Source organism: Rhinatrema bivittatum, chromosome 8 (genome assembly GCF_901001135.1).
Source record: "Rhinatrema bivittatum chromosome 8, aRhiBiv1.1, whole genome shotgun sequence".
NCBI lineage: Eukaryota > Metazoa > Chordata > Amphibia > Gymnophiona > Rhinatrematidae > Rhinatrema > Rhinatrema bivittatum.
This window is the reverse complement of record NC_042622.1, coordinates 140,533,668-140,554,783: the sequence shown is the minus strand read 5'-3', so window position 1 is coordinate 140,554,783 and position 21,116 is coordinate 140,533,668. Positions and strand designations below refer to the sequence as shown.

At 43.3% G+C, this 21,116-nt stretch overlaps 1 protein-coding gene across 9 annotated transcripts in view; it reads left to right on the top strand.

The window, feature by feature from the left end:
- PNPLA7 (patatin like phospholipase domain containing 7) overlaps window positions 1–21,116 on the top strand; it is a 668,718-nt gene that overhangs the window by 78,569 nt on the left and 569,033 nt on the right. For all 9 annotated transcript variants that reach the window (XR_003858427.1, XM_029614471.1, XM_029614468.1 and 6 more), the window contains 4 exons: window positions 2,811–2,970; window positions 5,540–5,620; window positions 20,745–20,873; window positions 20,994–21,074. Coding sequence is in view for 8 of the 9 variants with exons in the window: in XM_029614471.1 (XP_029470331.1) it covers window positions 2,811–2,970; window positions 5,540–5,620; window positions 20,745–20,873; window positions 20,994–21,074 (451 nt within the window). In the remaining variant the exon portion in view is untranslated. The remainder of the gene's footprint in view (window positions 1–2,810; window positions 2,971–5,539; window positions 5,621–20,744; window positions 20,874–20,993; window positions 21,075–21,116) is intronic.

Here is a 21,116-nt window from a genome sequence, read left to right as displayed (position 1 = left end):
TTTGTACTCCAAGAAAGTTCCTCAGTGATTTCTTCATTTTTTTCTGCTTCTGGCATAGTATTTTCAATTTCAGACTCTGCTCTTTGGTTAGTCACGATTCCGCTGATGTTTGTTACGACTTTGCGCAAGGAAAGTTTTTTTCCTTTTCTTCAAGAGCAATCTACCACTGTTGCAGTCTGTTTGGTCTGAGAGTATGATTTAATAGGACAGTAGGCTGGGTTCGGCTGTTGGAAGTAAGAATTCAGAAATTGGGTCATCGGATCCTTGTGTAACTAGTTGCTAGTCCAACTGTATGGTTGTCTCTTTACATTGTTTTTTGGCAGTGGCACACAGAAAGCCAAAGCTAGAAACACTGCGATCCATCTGGAGCAGCTTGCAATGGAAATTTCAGATCCCTGGAGTTTGGACGAGACTTGGAGCTACATCTTAAGTAGTAGTGTCATCATTTGACAATTTAACAGACTGGGAAAACACATTCCCTGGGTCAGCAGGCTCAAGGGTGGTGGAATACTAAGGAGGGTAACAATGGTCTATTGGTTGCTTGGAGGTCAGTTTGATTTGGCTTTTCTAGATTTTGGGCCTCTGCTGTTGGGTCAGGCAATTAAGATAATGTCCAGAAACTCCACAGCAGTAGTGTGTATAGATCTTCACGGAAGGACCAAGAGTTCTCTGGGTTGTAAGAGGTAGAATTACTTCTAGTATTGAACAATAAAGAATTTGAAGATTCATTGATGCATTTAAGACAGATAACTGCAATATTCATGCAGTTTAATTAATTTACAGATTGTTCACACTTGCTAGGTTCATCCAATGTCCAAGTAGACTACCTTAGTCGCAATATCGTGGACCCAGGGGAATGGTCTCTTTCTCAAAGAGCCTTAAATCAGATTGTTATGAAGTGGAGTCCACCAGACTGAGATTTGATGGTGATCAGCCAGAATGTGAAAGCTAGAGTTTTCAGCTGAAAGAAAGATGCTGGTTCGTCTTGGATCGATTACTGTAGTTTAGAAGTGGTACACTGAGAGGATATTATACGTGTTTCCTCCTTAGTCCGTGGTAGGCAGACTTCTTCATAAGATCGCTGAGCATTCAGGATTGGTATGACTAGTTGCTTCAGACTGGTCTCGCCAGCCATGGTATATGGATCTCCGGTTTCTGCTGTATGACATCTCTCTTCCACCTGACAGGGGGTTTCTATGCCAGGGTACGTTATTTCATGAGGAACCAAGATCATTTTTGTCTTGCAGTTTGGCCCTGGGGAAGGCATGATTAGTAAAGAAGTGTTACTCTCAAGATGTGCTATGCTACTGAGAGCTAGAATATTCTTCATTTCCTTAGATAATGTGCAGGTTTGGAATTTTTTTGAGAATGGATGCTCTGGTGATCAGTGTGCCCTGGGGATACTCCTTTTCCATTGATTTTGGAAGGTTCAGGTAGAGGCTCTCTTACTATAGGGGTCATATTAGTGGTAGACTGCTGTATTCTCAGCTGGATGTCTCTTGGCTCGAGAGGTGTTCAGCATATTAAACCTCAGCTCCATCTGTCAGTTCTGTCTTGTGATTTGAACTTAGTTTTAACATTCTTGGCAGGACCACAGTTTTCTCCTCTTAAGGCTATTTCTTTAGGGCTGCTTATGCTGAAAACTAACTTTATAATTGCTATTTGATTGGCTTGGATAATGTCTGAGTTGCAGGCACTTTCTTGTAGGAAGCCTTTCTTATTGATTATAAAGGAAAAGATCCAGATCCATTCAGTTGTCTCCTTCCTTCCAAAGGTTATTTCAGATTTTCTTTTCACTCAGTCAGTCTCTGACTTCTTTTAATAGAGAGACAGATTCTGAAGACTACCCACTCCTTCGTCCTTTGAACTTCAGGAGGCATTTTTTACGATAAAGAAAAGTCACTAGCACTTTCAGGTGCTCTGAACATCTTTGTTCTGTATGGTGTAATGCGAAAAGATGATAGCCTCTTGGGCTATAGTGGTATATATCCCCTGCATGGGGATAATTACAGCCGCTTATTTGAATTCCTGCACTCCATGCTGAAACAGGTACGGGTCATTATACAAGGGTGGAGTTGCAATCAGTCTCTCCTTTGGAGATTTATAAAGTGCTGACATAGTTGTCTTTGTATATCTTTCTAGGCATTACTGCCTGGATATCAAGAGCTTGAGAAGGAGGCTCCTTTGCATCTGTGTTGTTGCAAGTGGCTAGGGTAGAATCCCGTTCTGTAAGGAAGTAGCTTGAGTACAACCCACTGGTCTGCCTAGTCTGACTGGATGAAGAGGAAGGTGAAAATACTACCTACCTGATAATTTCCTTTCCTTTAATATAGTCATACCAGGCCAGGGCCCTCCCTCTGTTACTGATATCTTTAGATTGTTTATACGCTCTGTTCCTTGCAGGGGAATTTACTTGGAGCAGGTAAGCAGAGTTGAAGACGATGAATATATATACTTTACCGCAGGTGAGTTATTTCTGGCTTACTGTTGGATGTACTTCCTTAGTTTCTGCTTCCTTGTTTTTCTGGAAGTCTATGGGTGTAAAAAATAAAATAAAAGGTTCACTTGAGCTGATAGTTGTTGGAATTGAGCTTGTCCACAGTTTGCTTGTTAGAGGAACAGTGGCAGGCTGGTGTCAGCACAGGAATATACAAGGAGAGACATAAGTGAGCCTATTGATTTCTGTCTCCATCTGCTGGTTGGTTTGCATAAACCACTGGTATGGCCTGATCTGACAGTATTAAAGGAACGGAAATTATCAGATAAGTAACTTCCCCTTTATGTACTGATCTCTCTTGTTTTACACGCAGGGTCCTTGGCCATTTTGAGAAGCCTCTCTTCCTGGAGCTGTGTAAGCACATGGTTTTTGTACATTTCCTTGAAGGAGAACATGTTTTTCGGCCCGGGGAGATGGATAATAGCATCTACGTTGTACAAGAAGGAAAACTGGAAGTTTGCGTTCAAGAAAGTGTAAGAGTAAACTTTGTGTCCTTCCTTGCAACCTTATTTGCAGTTAAAAAAAAAAAAAAAAAAAAAATCTTGTACTACCCTCATCTTGAAAAGCTGCCATGCATCATAAAGAGCTGCTTTTTTAGTCCCAGTGGAAGGAAATTGTAAAGTTTGGTACCATTTTCCAGAGCAGGGCAGAGAGCTGCGTTCTGAGCCTTGCTGTTTCTGTGTTGCTGGGTGCCCCTCAGACGTGGGTGGGTGGCAGCAGGCCTTTTAATGCCAGCAAAAGTCAGCACTTTCTTAGGATGCTGAAAGAATCTGAAATGGGCTGGCAAATCCGAAAAGCAAAAAGCACAATGGGGAAGCGTCTGGCATCCAGGCTGCCAAAGTTTTCTGCTAACAAGGAAGAAATAAACAGATGTGATTAGATTTTTGGCCTTGGTGTGTACATGAGGGCTCACTGGTGTGCTTTGGGGCAGTAAATTTAGTTTGATGTAAACCACCAGAAAGGCAGCTGGTGGCTACAAGTTTCTATTGTAGTTTAAAAACTTTTGGTAGTATTAACAAACAGGTCAATACAGTAAAGTGCGGCCGCGGTTACCCTGCTTCTAACCCGCTTTCTACTCACAATTTGGCCGCGTTAGTCCAACCCGCGATTCACTAACCCTTTCAACCCATCCTTACCGCCTCTTTAAATCAACGGGAAACCCCTTTCTCCCGCGGCATGTATATGAGATGTAAACGATCGGATTAGCTATTCCCTCCCATACAGTAATGCGCGCCCCGATTATCGCTTTTTGAACCTGTAGTTTTGCCGCGCGTTTAACCTGCTAACTTACCGCCTACCCTTACTTCTGCGTTAGAGGCAGGGGTAAGGGTAGGCGGCAAACTTTCCCCCAGCCCTTGCTCACCTGCCCTGGCCGGTGAGTGAAAAAGGGGCAGCCCAGTCCTCTCTACCCTCCTCCCGAAGCAACGAAAGCGAAAAAGGAGAAAAGCAACATGTGAAGTGTAACTTGCTTTTCTTGCAGCCTTCCTCCGGAGACGCACCGCAGCTCCCCTGCCTCCCGGGGGCTGCCCCCTGCCTCCCAGGGACAGCCGGCGGCGAAAAGACAGCACGGGCCCTTTGACACGATCGCTCCAGCTGCGGCCACTTCTCCTGCGTGCATTCAGCCTGTGCGTGCAATTTGGCCGCTCAAGGCGTGACGTCACTACGTTTGGCGTCACGGCGTGTGACGTCGGCGTTCGCTGATGCACTGCCTTGAGCGCCGGCGAAGGTGAATGAATGCAATTTGGGCGCTCAAGGCAGTGCATCAGCGAACGCCGACGTCACATGCTGTGACGCCAAACGTAGTGACGTCACGCCTTGAGCGGCCAAATTGCACGCACAGGCTGAATGCACGCAGGAGAAGTGGCCACAGCTGGAGCGATCATGTCAGAGGGCCCGTGCAGGCATCCATTTTCGCCGGCGGAGCCGCTTTCTCCGCCGGCTGCCCCCGGGAGGCAGGGGAACTGTGGTGCCTTTCCGGAGGAGGGCTGCAAGAAAAGTAAGTTAAACTTCACATGTCGCTTTTCTCCTTTTTTGCTTTCGTTGCTTCGGGAGGAGGGTAGAGAGGACTGGCAATCCCGCGCGTAGGAGAACCGTCCACTTCCTGGTACCTGTCATTTCAAATGTCATTTGAAATGACAGGTTCCAGCGCACCCAGGTTACTGTATAGGCACTGTATAGCGCTCTATACAGTAAAATGGATTGCACGGGCAATCCCTTCTCGGACGCTTCTTGGACGCGGCTTGCATTTGCAAGCTATTTAAATACAGTATCGAGTGGTAGGTGAGCCGGACTGTGCGTGCGGCAAACGCGGGTGCGCCCGGCACTAACGCAGCTCTTCCTATCGCTCCTTACTGTATCGGCCTGAAAATAAGTAACTTATCCGTCTGCTCTGCTCAACTGTTTGTGATAGAAATGGACATGTTTTATTTCTTTCTATCCTCCTGCAGCACTTTCCTACTGCTACTTTTTCCCCTTGTTCCCGTTAGGGAGCCTTCACTTTCTCAACCTTCCCATATGTAAGTTCTGCAGTAACCTCTTATGACCAGTAGAGGGAAGGCATTGACTGAAAGAGGAGCACTTGGCTCATGCCCTTCTCCCTTCTTCCCAATGAATTGTGAATGTCACTTCAGCCTCGCAGGTGGCCTTGACTTGCAGAGGAATCCAGGTCTCCTGTGCAGAGCACTAACCCTGAGTGTGCTGGGTGATCCTGGGTGTGACCATCTGTTATATACTGAAATATATTTAATTTAAAGTGGTGTATATGTATTTGTATGTATACATATATGCTTGTATGTACATGAGAGTAAGCGGTTATATGTGCAGAGTCGATGTGCATGTCCAGCCACATCTTCAGTGTGACATCAGTATAGAGAGATTGATGTTAGCATGTTACAAAAATTGTATAAGAGAGACAAAACTTGAGCCTCCCATAAATTCTGGGATAACGTGCCATTTAGAGTATTAAGGGCCTTTAGGAGATCATGTAATGAAGATAAGGAGCATGACCTTTCTTCAAATTTGCAATCTGTTCCTGTTCTCTAGGATGGGACTGAGATGGTTGTTAAGGAAGTACTTCCAGGGGACAGCGTCCACAGTCTTCTCAGCATCCTTGATGTTATCACAGTAAGTTCACCTTAAACAGCTTAGGTTAGTTTTCCCGTCTATCCTGTTTAGTGAATTAGCACGGAGAGTTTGTTGGGAAGCAATGTTTTTGGAGGGGATTCTAAGATGTGTGTAGTGGTTAAAGCATTTATATATAAATAAAGATGAATCCAGAGATTTAAGCTTTGAGATGCTTTTTTTCCACAGACACTGAATGATCTTTGTTTCCCTTAGGGGCCAATTTATCAAATTGCGATAATGTGTTAGTGTGTTAAATGTGCATTGTTAGTAAATAGGCTTCATTAATCTTAATGAAACCTATTTACTAACAAGGTACATTAGCTTCTTTGTGTTGGAGCCTTGGCTCTAATCCTTACCCTACCATTGACTCTGTGACCTTGGGTAAGCCACTTGATCTCCTTGGTTTCTAGTCATATTCTGGGTCTGACACCATCTCCGTGATCCTGGAAAAGTTGGTTTAAGGGCAGTTTTTAGAAGCCATTTACATGGACAAATACTAGTTTCCTTGGCACTCAGGCAGGCCAATCCCCACAAGTGGGTTATGCACCTCTACTAGAAGATGTAGATGGAGTAAAAAATGACATCACAGACATATAGCTCTGCCCTGACATCGGCCCACCAGTATACTCTGTCTCTGGCAGATGGTGGACATGCATTTCTCTACTGGGGACTGCTTGAAGTAAAAGTGAAAAAAAAAATAAAGGAAACTGAGGGGGGATATGATAGAGGTATTTAAATTCATCAAGGTCTAGAACTTGTAGATGTGAATAGGTTATTTACTCTTTCAGATAAGGATAGGGGGCACTCCATGAAGTTAGCAAGTAGCACATTTAAAACTAATTGGAGAAAATTATTTTTCACTCAAAGCACCATTAAGCTCTGGAATTTGTTGCCAGAGGATGTAGTTAGTGCAGTTAGTGTAGCTGGGTTCAAAAAAGGTTTGGATAGGTTCTTGGAGGAGAGGTCCATTAACTGCTATTAATCAAGTTGTCTTAGAGAATAGCCACTGCTATTATTACTGGCATCAGTAGCATGGGATCTACTTAGTGTTTTGGTTCTTGCCAGATACTTGTAGCCTGGATTGACCCTGTTGGAAACAGGATACTGGGCTTGATGGACTCTTGGTCTGACCTAGTATAGCAATTTCTTATGTTCTTATGAGTGTACGCATGCCTGTTGCAGCCCCCAGCTGAAGAAGGAGCACAGTAGCTGCAGGTTCTAAGGCAGGGCTTCCCAAACCTGTCCTGGGGACCCCACAGCCAGTTGGATTTTCAGGATATCCACAATGAATATGCATGAGATACATTTGCATACCATGGAGGCTCAGTACATGCAAATTTATCTCATACATATTCATTGTGGGTATCCTGAAAACCCAACTGGCTGTGGGGTCCCCGGGACAGGTTTGGGAAGCCCTGTTCTAAGGTGAGGGGAGATGTGACATGGGAGGCCAGAGAGAGAGGGGCCGATTTGGTTAGAGTCCCTTATGTCGTTTGATTTCTATGGGGATGGAGAGTACTCTTCCCCCTTCTCGATGATTTCTGTGGGGAAGGGGAGTACTTCCTTCCCCCTCGATTTCAGGGGAAGAGGGTGGCATCCCTCCCCCCTCAAAACCTTTTGGTTTTTAGAGAGGAGGAGTGGAGGTTTTATACACCCAATTTCCATACCCTCCTATGATTTTTTAAGGGAGGAGGGGACTTACTCCCCCAATCCTCTGATTTTAGAGTAAGGGTGACTCTCCACCCTTTCCCCCAATGTCTATGGACATCCAAATTTTAAATCCAGACTGCAAAATGTTTATTATATGGTTTAAGAAGGAACCTCCCAAGTAATTAGGTTGAAGCGATACCTTTAGTAAGCTGAGGAGTGTTTAAATATGCAGTCTCTTCCTGAGAGAATGTTCAGTCTGTAACATAAATTTGCATTTAAAACTGTAGCACTGATAAATTAAAATTCATCTCTCTTCTAAGAGTCACCTCTTTTCCTGTTAAAAGAGAGAGAGGGCTGAAAGCATCCAGGAATGGGGTGTATGGCCTTGTTTTTCCAGCAGCTTATGTGGTTATGCTTGGCCAGCTGAGAGCCAAGCCAGACTTCTAGCATTATGGAACCATTTTCTGCCCAAGTTTCTATTGTGTGCTTCTGGTCAAGTCTGTGGCTGGGCTAAAACGGCACACCAGGTAGTCAGGGGAGTGGGGTCTGTGTCCGATGTCATGGTCAGACCGGAGGGGGAAGGTGCCCTCTGAAAACGCAGCCAACCTAACTGTAGCAGCATCAGCCCGGTGTACTGCTACTCATCTTACTTGCACTTGCTTAATGGCCCTGCTTCTGGGCTCGGTTATGCTTCTTTTTAATAGAAAAGAGTGCTTAGAGAAGATCTCTGCTTGAATAGCCGTTGGTCCTCTGCATGATCTGTATTGGTAACTACTCCGTTTAGTGGTTACAGCATGCTGTAGGCTGGATTTACGCTTTGAGCAAGAAAAAGGCCAAAAAACCCTGTAGAAAGCCTGAAGTTAGTTTGCTTGCATAATTTTGAAATAACAGACTCCACTTACCCAAGGCTTTAATCTCTTGTGCCATCTGGAAGAGTAAACAATCTCTTCAAGAAAGTGTGTGAGCAAACATGTACATGAAGCAGCGTGAAACTTTTTATTTGCGCAATTCTTAAATTTAGATTTTTTCGGAAGAACTCCCCCCCCCCCCCCCCCCCCTCCCAAGTGGTTTTTGCAGACGTCATTGCTTGAGCAATGAATATTTTCTGTGATTTTCTTTTTTTGGCTTTTCCCGGAGTTACTGGAAATGAAATCCTTTGGCAAAAGATGTGCTATTTCAGAATGTGCAAACTGACATGTAGGTTTTTGCACTTTTTTTTTGATGAAAGTAGGGCAAACAACGAGCCCTTCTGTTTTTCAAAACATGAGTTCACAGCTATATGGAACATAAATAGAAGTATATTCAGAAGAAATATTGCAGTTATTTACCATAAAGGTATCTTGAAAGTGTGTGGACAAACTTTGCAAGTACCTGGATTTTTGTCTTTTTAAAATAACTGAATTGGCTAAGTGCCCTAGTTTTTATAACAGGGTTAGATAACTCTAGCCCTGGAATACCATAAATAGGTTTGGTTTTCAGGATATCCACAAAGAATATGCACAAGGTATATCTGTATGCACAGATATGCATATTCATGGTGATGTCCTGAAAACCAGACCTGTTTGTGGCACTCCAGGACCAGAGTTGTTTATCTCTGATTTATAAGGTAGTGTGTTAGTCTTCCCCCTCTGACTTTTATTTTTATGCCCCTGGTCTTTTTGTTTGTTTTAGTTCTCATGGAATGCTTCACTAGTTTAGGAATCAGTCCCTGTAACCTCTCAGCCTTCCTCTGCTTTATTTATTGCTGTAGTGCACTTCAAGGTCACCTTGATCATGAGACCTGCATTTAAAATGAAGATCACACCAGTTTGTCATTAACATTAGTAGAACAGCAGTGCTGGTTTTAGGTCAAGCTTATGACAGGCTGTTAAATTTTAATTAGCAAATGTGCAGGTGGCATGGCTTACATCAGTGACATTTGTGAGGCTTTAACTTCCTAGAGAAACATTTCTAAACAACTTTGAAATTCTGCCTTAGATCACCCTTCTTTTTGAAATGTATAAAACATTTGAAGCTACCGGTAATTAAATTGCTAGTTTTGTTTTTACTCACTCTAGTTCAGAATCAGTGTAGTGGCTCATAGGACGGCAAGTGGCACTGCAGATCCAACAAACAATCCTTATGTGTTCTGTCTAGAGACCAGATTGGTGTTATTTTCTCTGAGGACAAGCAGGATGTCAGTCCTTTCACATGGGTGACATCATTCAATGGAGCCCTGCACAGAACTTTGACCTCCAAAGATTCTAGAGCTTTCAGCATGCTCTACTGAGCATGTGCAGCTGTAGTCACCTCCCTGCCTGCTAGGCAGAGCCCCTCAGTCTTTCTTTGTCTGTGAAGCTGTGTGGTTGTGATATCAGCTTTGTTCTCTCCCTCACAGCTACTGCTGTGACTATTCTGAAGCTGCAGCAGCTGTTTTGTTTTTTTTTCTAACAGGCCTTTGTTTTCTTTTTTTTTTTCCTTTTATACTTTAAGGTATTTTGTTTTTCTCCTTTACTCCCATTTCAAGCCTCTTTGCTGGCTGCATAGTAGTCCCTAGTGCACTGTGCAGCTTGGAAGAAGTTATTCTCTTCTCCTTAAGTTTGTGTTATCCTCTCCTTTAATTTATCTGGTTTGTGTTTTAGTCAGATACCCCTTGCGATTAGCATTATGCAGTCCATGTTTGTTCCAAGTAGGCCTTTGACCCGGGGACTTCCTTGAGTTCCCGTCCAGGTGGGAGTTCCAGGAAGTTTCATCTGACTGCTGGGCATTGACAGAGGCTGACAGTGAAGGAGTCCAGGACCGGACTGTTCCCATGGGGAGGAGAGCTCATCTTCCCCACACTCTTGAGAATTAGTCTTCATGGGCCCAAGTTAATATTCATCTCTGGTGTCCTGGATGACATAGCCTCCCCTCCATGTCAGCTTGCTCTGGCAATGTATCTCCTAGGGAGAGAAGTTGAGCATGAGGCTGGGCATTCAGCTTTGTTGCTGCACCATTGGTGCCATGCCCTTAATCAGTTGCCCATGCTCGTCTGTGCCAGAGCACGGATGATCAGATGTTGGAGCGTCGAGTGCCATGGATGCTGTTGAGATGTCAGGACAACCACACTGAATATAAATGAGACATATTTCCATGCCCTTGTATGCATCTCATGTTAGTGTCCAATCCACTTATTCATCCAGATAACTTTATGTACTAAGGAAAAGTCTTCAAAAAATTGTTTTCCATTTCATCCTTCTACACCAGTCCAGTGAGTCCTTACCAGGTGGGTTGTGTCCCTCTACCAGCAGATGGAGGCAGAGCACAAAGTCTTACTTCATGACATCATTGCCACTGTGTATAGGTGGTATTGCACAGAGAAACTCCAGTATACTCTGCTTCAGCAAATGGGAGAACGCACTGGTGGTGTAGCAGGATTTCTGGTTTTACCAGGAGAGTGAATCCAGTGCTGAGGTTCAAAGTCCCAGAGGGGGCTTGGTGGAACCTGTGGAGGGGATGGGGAAGGAAGAGTTCTCTCTTTAATAAAAAAAAAAAAAAAAAAAAAAAAAAATTGGAAGAGTGAGAGCCGCTTTCTTCATTGCTGCAGTGTTCTGGAAAGAAGTCTTAAACCTTCACCACCATTCCAGCATTTTTCCTGCTGGCCTATCGCTTTAAGCTTTTGAGATCTTGAGGGCAAAGGAAGGAATCGAGAAAAGCAGCTAGTGCCTGGAGAGCTTTTCTGGAGACAGCCTTTGTCACATATCCCAATGTATGACCTAAAACGTCCAATCAAAATACATGTACCATTTTAAATTTTCCAATGTCATAAAAAGAATTTATGATAAGGATTATTCAAAAACTCAAAACAATGTGTGCTATTCTGAATCTTCGTTTAATCCTGTAGGAGTAAGAAACTGAAACATATAAATCCAAAATTGTTCCCCATAATATAAACTAGTATTTCTAACTCCTCCCCAGGGGAAGGGGGCTTCAGCCACTCTAAAACAGTCAATTTCAATTGTGAAAAATTATGCTGTTGGTCTATACAATGTTGCATGATAGGAGTATTCAATTTCTTATTGTTTAGAAAACTTCTGTGTTTGAGAACATAAATCCTTATCTTACGTTTTGGGTGTCCAGCGTGTACCTTTGGACATGGGCATACAGTTGTGCTCATACGTTTACATATCCCTGGCAGAATATGTAAGATATGTAGCATTTTAAGAAAACACGAGTGATCAGACAAAACACGTCTATTATTTTTAATGTGTTTCAAATTAAACTATTATGCATCACAGAATAGCACAATTATTAAACCATATCATAAAGGGAAATAATAAAATGGTCCTGTTCAAAAGTTTGCATACCCTTAGTTCTTAATATCGTGTATTACCCCCTATTGCATCAATGACAGCTTGCAGTCTTTTGTGGTAGTTGTGAATGAGGCCTTTTATTTTCTCATGTGGTAAAGCTGCCCATTCCTCTTGGCAAAAAGCCTCCAGGTCTTCTAAATTCTTTGGTTGTCTGGCATAAACTGCATGTTTGAGGTCTCCCCAAAGTGCCTCGATGTTGAGGTCAGGAGACTGTGATGGCCACTCCAGAACCTTCATTTTCTTCTGTTTGGCCTTATGTTTTGGGATCATTGTCATATTAGAAAGTCCAAGTGCGCCCCATGAGCAGCTTCCTGGCTAATGAATGCAAATTCTCCTTCAGTATTTTCTGATAAACTGCATTCATCTTGCCATTAATTTTGCTAAATTCCCTGTGTCACTGGAGCTCACACCCCCAAAACAGCAGAAATGCACCTCCATGCTTTACGATAGGGACAGTATGCTTCTCTTCATAGTATTTATGATTGTAACCAAAAGTTCAATTTTGGTCTCATCACTCCAAATTATTTTGTTCCAGAAGTTTTGAGGCTTCTTTAGGTGCTTTTTGGAGTATTGTAAGCGGGCTGTTTTGTGGCGTTGGTGCAGCAATGGCTTTTTTCTGGCAACTATACCATGCAGCCCATTATTGTGCATGCTGAAACACCCACACCACTGTTTCAGAGAAGCCTATATTTCAGTAGAAGTTGCTTGTGGGTTTTTCTTTACATCTCCTCAAATTTTCCTGGCTGTTATCCGAAATCTTTCTTGGTGTACCTTAGTATTAATAGAACTCATAATTTTCCACTTTTTGATCAGAGTTTGAACTTTACCAATTAGCATTTTTAAATTTTTGGATATCTTTTTATATCCTTTTCCTGATTCATAAAGTTGAACTACTTTTGCTCACAGATCCTTTGACAGTTCCTTTGCTTTCCGCATGCTTTAGTAACCACCAAAGTCTGTGCAGCCCTCAATGAAATATATAAGGGTTTCTCAAGAGCTAAGAAACTCATTGACTATATACAAACAGTAATTACAATCAATCAAGGCATAGGTGTAGATACTTACCCTTCATTGCAATCTCATCCTATGTGTGTCAACTTGAGTGTATATTATCAGCCCAAACATTCAAGGGTATGTAAATTATTGAATAGTATCATTTTATTATTTCCTTTATTGCTATGGTTTGTTTAATGATTGTACTATTCTGTGATGCAAAATAGTTTTAATTTGAAATCATTAAAAATAACAGCAGTGTTTTGTCCCCCTATCGATATCCATACTCCGCGGTCGAAAGGTAAGGTTTTACCCTTGTTGCGATCGATTCCCGTTGTTATCCCTTCGGGGCCTACTGGCCATCGACCGCACCGCAGCTAAATTTTTGTCAGTCATGGCGTTGGGTTTTCGTCAGTGCCCCGACTGTACTTGAACAATGTCCATCACTGACCCACACGGGGTCTGTGTTATGTGTTTGGGGTCCGACTACGATGTCCTAACTTGCCCCAAATGTGCCCAAATGACTCGTTTAGAGAAAATGGAGTCTCTCTTTCAGTCAAAAACCCCGACTCCATCAATAGCTTCGACTTCATCCGAGCCGGAGCCATCGACCTCTCGCCAGCACCGGGACACCGCTGCTGCCCGACCGGCATCAACGATTCCAAAGGTGATGATAACCTCCTTGCCTCCTCAAGAAAAGGACCAAGGAGATCATCGTGAAAAACGTCGCTACCGTCATCGCAAGGCTCAGTCCGCGATCCAGGCAAGTCCTTGGCATCGACGTTGACGGAGCCATGGACAAAGAAGCCCCACCCTCTTCTGTGACCGGGTCACCGAGGCGATCTCCCCCTTCAGTGGTGCCAGGATCCGCGATTCCACCTTCACCGGTGGACCCTCCAGCTACGCCAGTGCTGCCTCCTACTCTGGTGCCGGGGTTCCATGTCCCAGGCTTCCGCGAGGAATTGGATCGGATGATCCAAGAGGTCATTGGTAAAGCACTTCAGGGCTTCCAACCTCCATCGACCCCCGGTACCGGTCCCCGAGCCAGTCACCAATCCAATTCCCATAGCGCTCGCGCCGCTACTGGGTAGATCGGATGCGTTGATTGATGCCCTTCCACCGATGGAACCGAGAGCACCGGTAGGTCCGGTGCCTTCCACACCGATTCCATTATCATCTGATGATGAGGAAACACAGATACCCATTTCACCATTTGGGATTTTACCACAGACTCATCCATCGATGTCACCGGACCCTGCGGTGCCACCACCGATGCCTAGGCCTGGTCCTTCAGGATTAGCACCATTTCTCCCCGCTGGAGATCAGCCCTATGATCCTTGGACTGATGATTTGTCCCAAGATAAAGATAATCTACCATCAGAGCCCTCTCCCCCAGATGAAAGACGACGTTCTCCACCTGAATATCTGTCTTTTATTAATTTCATCAAGGAAATGTTTGAAACCATCCAGTTTCAACTTCAGACAGAAGAGGACTCTAGGCACAAGTTGCTGGAAGTACTCCAATTTCTAGATGCCCCTAAGGAAATCGTCTATACCTATTCATGAAATCCTGCTTGATCTGAAGAGAAACTGGGAACACCCATGTTCGATTCCATCTGTCAACAGCAAGACAGATGCCACCTATCTTGTGCAGTCAGCTCCTGGGTTCCAAAGGTCACAGTTGGATCATCACTCTGTTGTTGAATCAGCCCAGAAGAAAGCACGACATTCAAAACTTCATTCTCCATACCTCCAGGAAAGGATAAAAAATCCCTGGATGCTTTTGGCAGGCGTATCTTCCATGGCTCAATGCTCATATCTCGCATTGCCTCTTACCAGTTATACATGACCCAGTATAACACCTTTTTAAGAGGATCCAGTTTTTCTCTGATTCTTTACCAGAGCAACTCCAGGCTCAACTTCATACTCTGGCTCAAAAAGGTCTGGATGCTGGAAAGCACGAGGTCCGCGCTGCGTATGATATCTTTGACACTGCCTCTAGAGTGTCTGCAGCGGGGATTAGTGCAAGAAGATGGGCCTGGCTCAAATCCTCAGACTTAAGACCAGAAGTCCAAGACAGGTTAGCAGATCTACCCTGTGTGGGTGATAATCTCTTTGGTGAAAAGATCCGAGAGACCGTGGCGCAGTTAAAGGACCACCATGAAACGCTGCGCTAGCTTTCTTCTGTGCCGTCTGAGTTTCCTTCTGCCCCTAAGAGAACTTTCAGGCGTGATTCTAAGCGGCCAGCCTACAAGCCAAGGAAATTTTATCCTCCGGCTTCTAGAAGGGATGCCCTTCCAGACCTTACCAAAAAGGTCAATCGATGTAGACTCTGCCTCAATCTCAGCCAGCTTCTCAGCCTGGACCAGCGTCAGGGTTTTGACTCCTTCCTAGACAGTGTAAGCCAACCTCCTCTTCCATCCATACTGGTCGGCGGTCGGCTCTGCCATTTCAACAGCGTTTGGCATACAGTCACCACAGACCAGTGGGTACATGTAGTAGTCACTTATGGTTGCCACCTAAATTTCCTGACTGTTCTAGCGGACTCTCGACCTCGGCTGACGTGGAGGGATGTCAGACTACTCTCCCTTGCTCGAACAGGAGGTCTCATCTCTCCTCAAATCCTGAGCAATAGAACCAGGGCCCCTCTCCCAGCAGGGGCAAGGGTTTTATTCCCTGTATTTTCTAATACCAAAAAAGTCAGGTGGCGTACGCCTGATACTGGACCTCCGCGCCCTAAACAAATTTTTGCAGAGAGAAAAATTCAAAATAGTAACCTTGGGCTCTCTACTTCCTCTCCTACAAAGAGGAGATTGGCTATGCTCTCTAGATCTCCAAGATGCTTACACACACATCTCAATTACCCCATCTCATCGCAAATTCCTGCGATTCCTGGTCGGCCCTCATCACTTCCAGTACTGTGTACTACCATTTGGCCTAGCGTCTGCTCCTCGAATATTTACCAAGTGCCTGGTGGTGTTTGCAGCCTTCCTCAGGAATCAGGGTGTGCATGTCTACCCTTATCTCGATGATTGGTTGATAAGGGCTCCGACTCACCAGGGCGCACTAGCCTCCCTGCATCTCACTATCCACACCCTGACCTCCTTAGGGTTTCTAATCAACTATCCCAAATCCAAGATAGTTACGTCCCAAACCCTATCCTTTATAGGGGCTGACCTAAACACTATGCAGGCAAAAACCTTCCTCCCCCAGGATTGTGCTTTCACCATAGCATCTCTGGCGCATCACCTACAGACTCGAGTATCTTCAACTGCTTATCAATTTCTTATACTGCTGGGTCACATGGCGTCCTCGGTGCATGTCACTCCGATGGCTCGCCTAGCCATGAGAGTGATGCAGTGGACCTTAAAATACCAGTTGATGCAAACTTGTCAGCCAATGTCCAGCATTATCCACGTTACCAAACAGCTCCGTCTGTCACTAACCTGGTGGATACACCACTCCAATCTCATTCAAGGCCTTCCATTTCAGGCTCCAGAACCTCAAATTACCTTAACAGACGCATCCAACCTCGGGTGGGGTGCACATGTAGGAGACCTGCAGACTCAGGGAACCTGGTCTCCAGAGGTCTGTCAGTGGGTGCAGGAAATGGATGCTCAAGCGTCTGTTTCCTGAACCTGCTGACAGCCATAGATTAGGAAAACGGACACCGGTAAAATTGAGTGTTCGTTTTCCTAACCTGACCAGTTGGCATATTAAGTCAGAGGGTGTACAGAAATCAGTAACTTTTTCAGGCCGCACATTGTTTTTTCAGTATCCCCGGTTCATAACTAATAGCCTCAAAAGCATGCTTTTGCATGTGATGAGCATTATTAGTTTCGGGGGGTGGGGGGGGGTTGGACACATGTTTTCAACATGCCAAACCCCTTACTGTATAAGGGTAGTGGACATGTGTCGAAAATGCGCGTCCAACTGTGTGTTAAACAGTGTGCGCGGCTGAGCGCACGTTACAGTATCAGCCTGATAATGGGGTTTATAAGAGGATTGAACAAGTTCCTGAAGGATAAGTCTATAAATAGTTAGTTATTAGTCAAGTAGACTTGGGAAAGCCAGTACTTGTCCCTGGGAGTGAGATCAATTATTGAGGATCTGCTGGGTTCTTGTGAGCTGGACTGGCCATTGTTGGAGACAGGATGCTGGGCTCAGTGGACCTTGGTCTCACCCAGGATCCTGGCACTCTTATGTTTTTTTTATCTTTTTTGAGAGAGCCGTTTTTTATGGGAATTTTTCCACATGTGTGTATTGTGGAGCATCTTTTGTACTGGACCATGTCTGTCTGTATTGTTTTTCAACTCTGCACATGCAGAAACATAAGGCATTTTGTAGTATGCTTATTCCTTAAAAATCCAGAATAGGGGATTGTCTGTACAGCGGGAGTTTATGTGCAGTAATACCAACTGCAGGGCCAAGCCAAATATGGGTGCTGCTTATGGACAAGAAGCCCAACCTGTGGGACTGCTGAAGAAGACAGTTTCCAGGAGCAGCTTGACAGAGTCTGTTCTGTCAAGCTGCCGAAAAGACAGCTGATGTAATATGGGGGTGGGGAAGATGAAGAGTGGGGGAGTTGCTTGAGAGAAGAGAGTGAAAGGACAAGAGGAGAATGAGGGAGGTAGGTAGGGGAAGAGAACTGCACTTGAGGGAAGGAGGAGAGAGAGGGAGAGATGTATTGATGTGGGACAAGTATGTGTGCACTCCTGTTACTCACTCCCTCAATGGTTGCTGTACATAGTGAGTGTATTTTATCTCTTGTGAGTAAGTGCTCAGGGTAAAGGATGCCTTTGGACACTTTGCCAATCTTGGTTTGCTTAGATTTAATGAGCTTTTGTTACATTGTCTCCTGACGTAAGTAGTATTTCTTGAAATTCTTCTCATATTGTAGTGGATCAAAATCTTGAGATAGTAAAGCTCCTGTTGACTTTACTGCTACAAGATTTTGAATCACTGCAAGATTTGCATTATGAAGGTTTTTCTATGCGACAAGTAACCCAGTCTGATGGCAATGTTCTGGGACAGAATTACTGTATGAGTTAGCTGCTTTACTAGAAATCAGTTGTCCCTGAATGTTTTTTTTGAAATGCTGCAGCATTGGGTCCTTCAAAGGATGGATCTTTTGATGGTCACGATCATTTGAGAAGCAATTCTAGATTTGATTTAAATATCTCTCAACAGTGAATTTCTCAGCAGTGCATTTTTCATGAATAAGATAAGTGACGCAAGATGTTTTCAGCGTGGAATTCTCTATAGATAAGGATTTCTGATAACTACAGATGAAATTTTAATTGCAGTTTTGAAAGGAAAAAAAAAAACGAAAAATGAAATTCCTTGTTGCATAACTCTAGTGACCAATGATTTAATCCTACAAACACAAATCAGTACATAAGTCGTAAGAAAAATGTGTGTGGTCTGGTGCTATATTTTTGGAAGATCACATAACACATGCACAATTATTCATATAAATAAATATATAACAGTGACATTGTTTTTGGTACAGTTTGGTAATATTTTCACTTTCAAGGTTTGTTGTTTTTGGTATAGTCATAGAGCATGAACATTTGTAAAATCATTCGCAATCTAGGACAGTTTTTGTTGTCTTTCTCCTTAGTACTCTATCATTTTGCGTTGATAAGAATACAAGATCCCCTATTTAGTTTACACCATGTACCTCTTCCTTCCCATTTCAAACTACAAAACTGTTGTCCAAGCATCCGTCCTCTTCGGTCTGAATATGTGAGCACCTGCAGTTCCACTATGATTTGTAGTACAATGAGAATTAGTGTCCTAGAGGAAAGGTTTTAATGATCCAAAGACAACGACAAACCTTTTCCGTAGGAAAAAAATCATCAGAACCAGGGGTCATGATTTGAAGCTCCAGGGAGGAAGACTCAGAACCAATATCAGGAAGTATTTCTTCACGGAGAGGGTGGTAGATGCCTGGAATGCCCTTCTGGAGGAAGTAGTGAAGACCAGAATTGTGAAGGACTTCAAAGGGGTGTGGGATAAACACTGTGGATCCATAAAGTCAAGAGGCCGTCAATGAAGAGTGGGTGGCTCGCCAGAATGACGGCTACTGCCTGGAGATAATACCCTTATTCAATAAACATACACATGGTTACTGTGACTCCAACATCGCTCTAAGCTTCAACAGCAAGAGGAAATGTGGAAAAAAGGATTTGCACTCACAAAGCGGGGAGTAGCTGGCTTGTTACGGCGGTTACTACCCCAAACCAAATAAGCCTGATACTTCACTTTCAATGCATATCCAGCATAGCTCTCTGCTTCAACGGCAGGGGAGAAGAAAAACAACCAATAAGGGCTGAATAACCTAGTCTGGGTAAACATATAAGTATGGGTGTAGCTTGCTTATTGTGGCGGTTACTACCCCTACTACCCCTAACTAATCAAGCTTGATATTTCACTTGGATGCAGCTCCATCACTGCTCTCTACATTTAATGGTGGGGGTGGAAGGGAAATAGAACCAAAGAACTAAGAGAAACAGATAAGTATGAGAGAAAAAATGTGTGAAGCTTGCTGGGCAGACTGGATGGGCCGTTTGGTCGTCTTCTGCCGTCATTTCTATGTTTCTATGTTCAGATAGCTGGTTTTATCTGGCATGGCAGGCTATTTAGGGGACCTTTGAGGCCAAATAGAAAGCAACAGTAATGTAAGCAGATAAAACAATGGGAATGCAGAGATGTGATCATGTAGGACATAAGGTGACAGTAGTGAAAAAAGGAAAAGAAAAATGATCTAAAAAGATATCCGAAGAATAGATAACACATTTGGGAATGTAATAGAAAAAGTTAAATGTTGCAAATATCAGTTATAATTTTTTGTCCTGCAATTTTGTCTTATTGCATGTGGTGCAATGTCAGTTTTGTTTCCAGATCTGATCTTGGAACTAGAATCTGATGTTTTTCACGTAAGACAGTGCAGTAAGAGGAAAATAATACACCTAACACTACAGATCACACCTTGGCCAACTTATTTTATTGCAGCTTATTATTTCCTCTGTTTTATTTTGATTTGTATTGTGGTGAAGAAGTTTCCTGTGGTAGCGAATAATGCTTCATTAGCGTTGGCTACTTTAATGGAAACATTGTGTTTAAGAAAGGGTTTTCATTTCTTTTGCAGTAAATTATATCTGCTTATAGAATATAAAGTGGTTTGCTTTATAATTAACTTTTAGTAAATGTTCTTTCCTCCAAAGGAAAGAGCCAAGGAAGTTTTATAAAGCAGAAATGCTGTGTTTTAGATATAACGACATAAATGTGTACAATCTCTCTACAGAGCACGGTCCTTGATGTGATGATTTTTTTTTTTTAAAGGAAAAAAATTACTTTAAAATGTTATGTTTTATATTATTAAGACTCTTGTCCATGACCTTTTCATGACCCCCAGTTAAATCATTCAGGACCCCCAGTTAAATAATTCAGCGGCAGAAGGCTTCAGTAAAATTGTTGCTTAGGGTGTTCGAGGAAAGTCATTGGTGATTTATTCACTCTGACATCTCGGAACCTTTTATAGAAATTGTGACTGGGGGCCAACTTCAATAACGCAGGCTTTCCAGATTCCACCAGTGCGAGAGTGAAGAGACAGGCCCATGTAGTGTTTCATTTCCACTGTGGATATGCGCTCCAGAGCAGTACAAGACACTGGCAGCACAGAGTAAATTAATATTGTTTTGTCTGATTTTCTTTGAAAATAGAAAAGAGGATATTGAATGCATTGAATTTTGCTACTTTAATAGTAATGTCAAATGGACTGTTGAAACCAGCTACTGAAAACTTGGCTGAATTCAAAATAAATTCAGGGTTTTTTTTTTTAAATAAAGTAAAATGGAACTTTTTACTAATTTCTAACAATTTCATGTAATTATTCCTGATCTACTTTATCAGATTTGGGAGCGAGGCAGCGAATCTAGGGGGACTCCTTGCTACTAGTGAGCTTCCCTTCCTGTGTTTGAATGGAGCAGGGCCAAGTAATGGGAGAAGAGCAGCACCTGCCTGGGAGGGAAGAAAGAACAGGTCACTCAGTAAGATGGGATGATCTTTGGAGACTAGACACAATTTGAAAAAAGTAAAACTGATTATGTTTAACGCTTGATTTTTTTTAATTTTTTTTTTTTTAGGGTCATCCTAAACCATTTAAAACTGTTTCAGCTCGAGCAGCGGTCAACTCCACTATACTGCAGCTCCCAGCAAATGCATTTCAGGATGTGTTTCAGAAGTACCCTGAAACTCTTGTCAGGATGGTGCAGGTAATGCTTGGCCCCACCTTTCATTTATTAATGAAATAAAACATCTCTTATTTCAAGTTTGTGGTTTGAGGGCATATTCATCGGTCTGTGTTTTTGTTTTCCTTTGGCTGTTGCTCTTAGATCATCATGGTGAGGCTCCAAAGGGTGACTTTCTTGGCTCTACACCACTATTTGGGACTGACCATTGAGCTGTTCAATTTGGTGAGTGCTGAAACAACAAAAGCAATTTATTTCCAGATTATT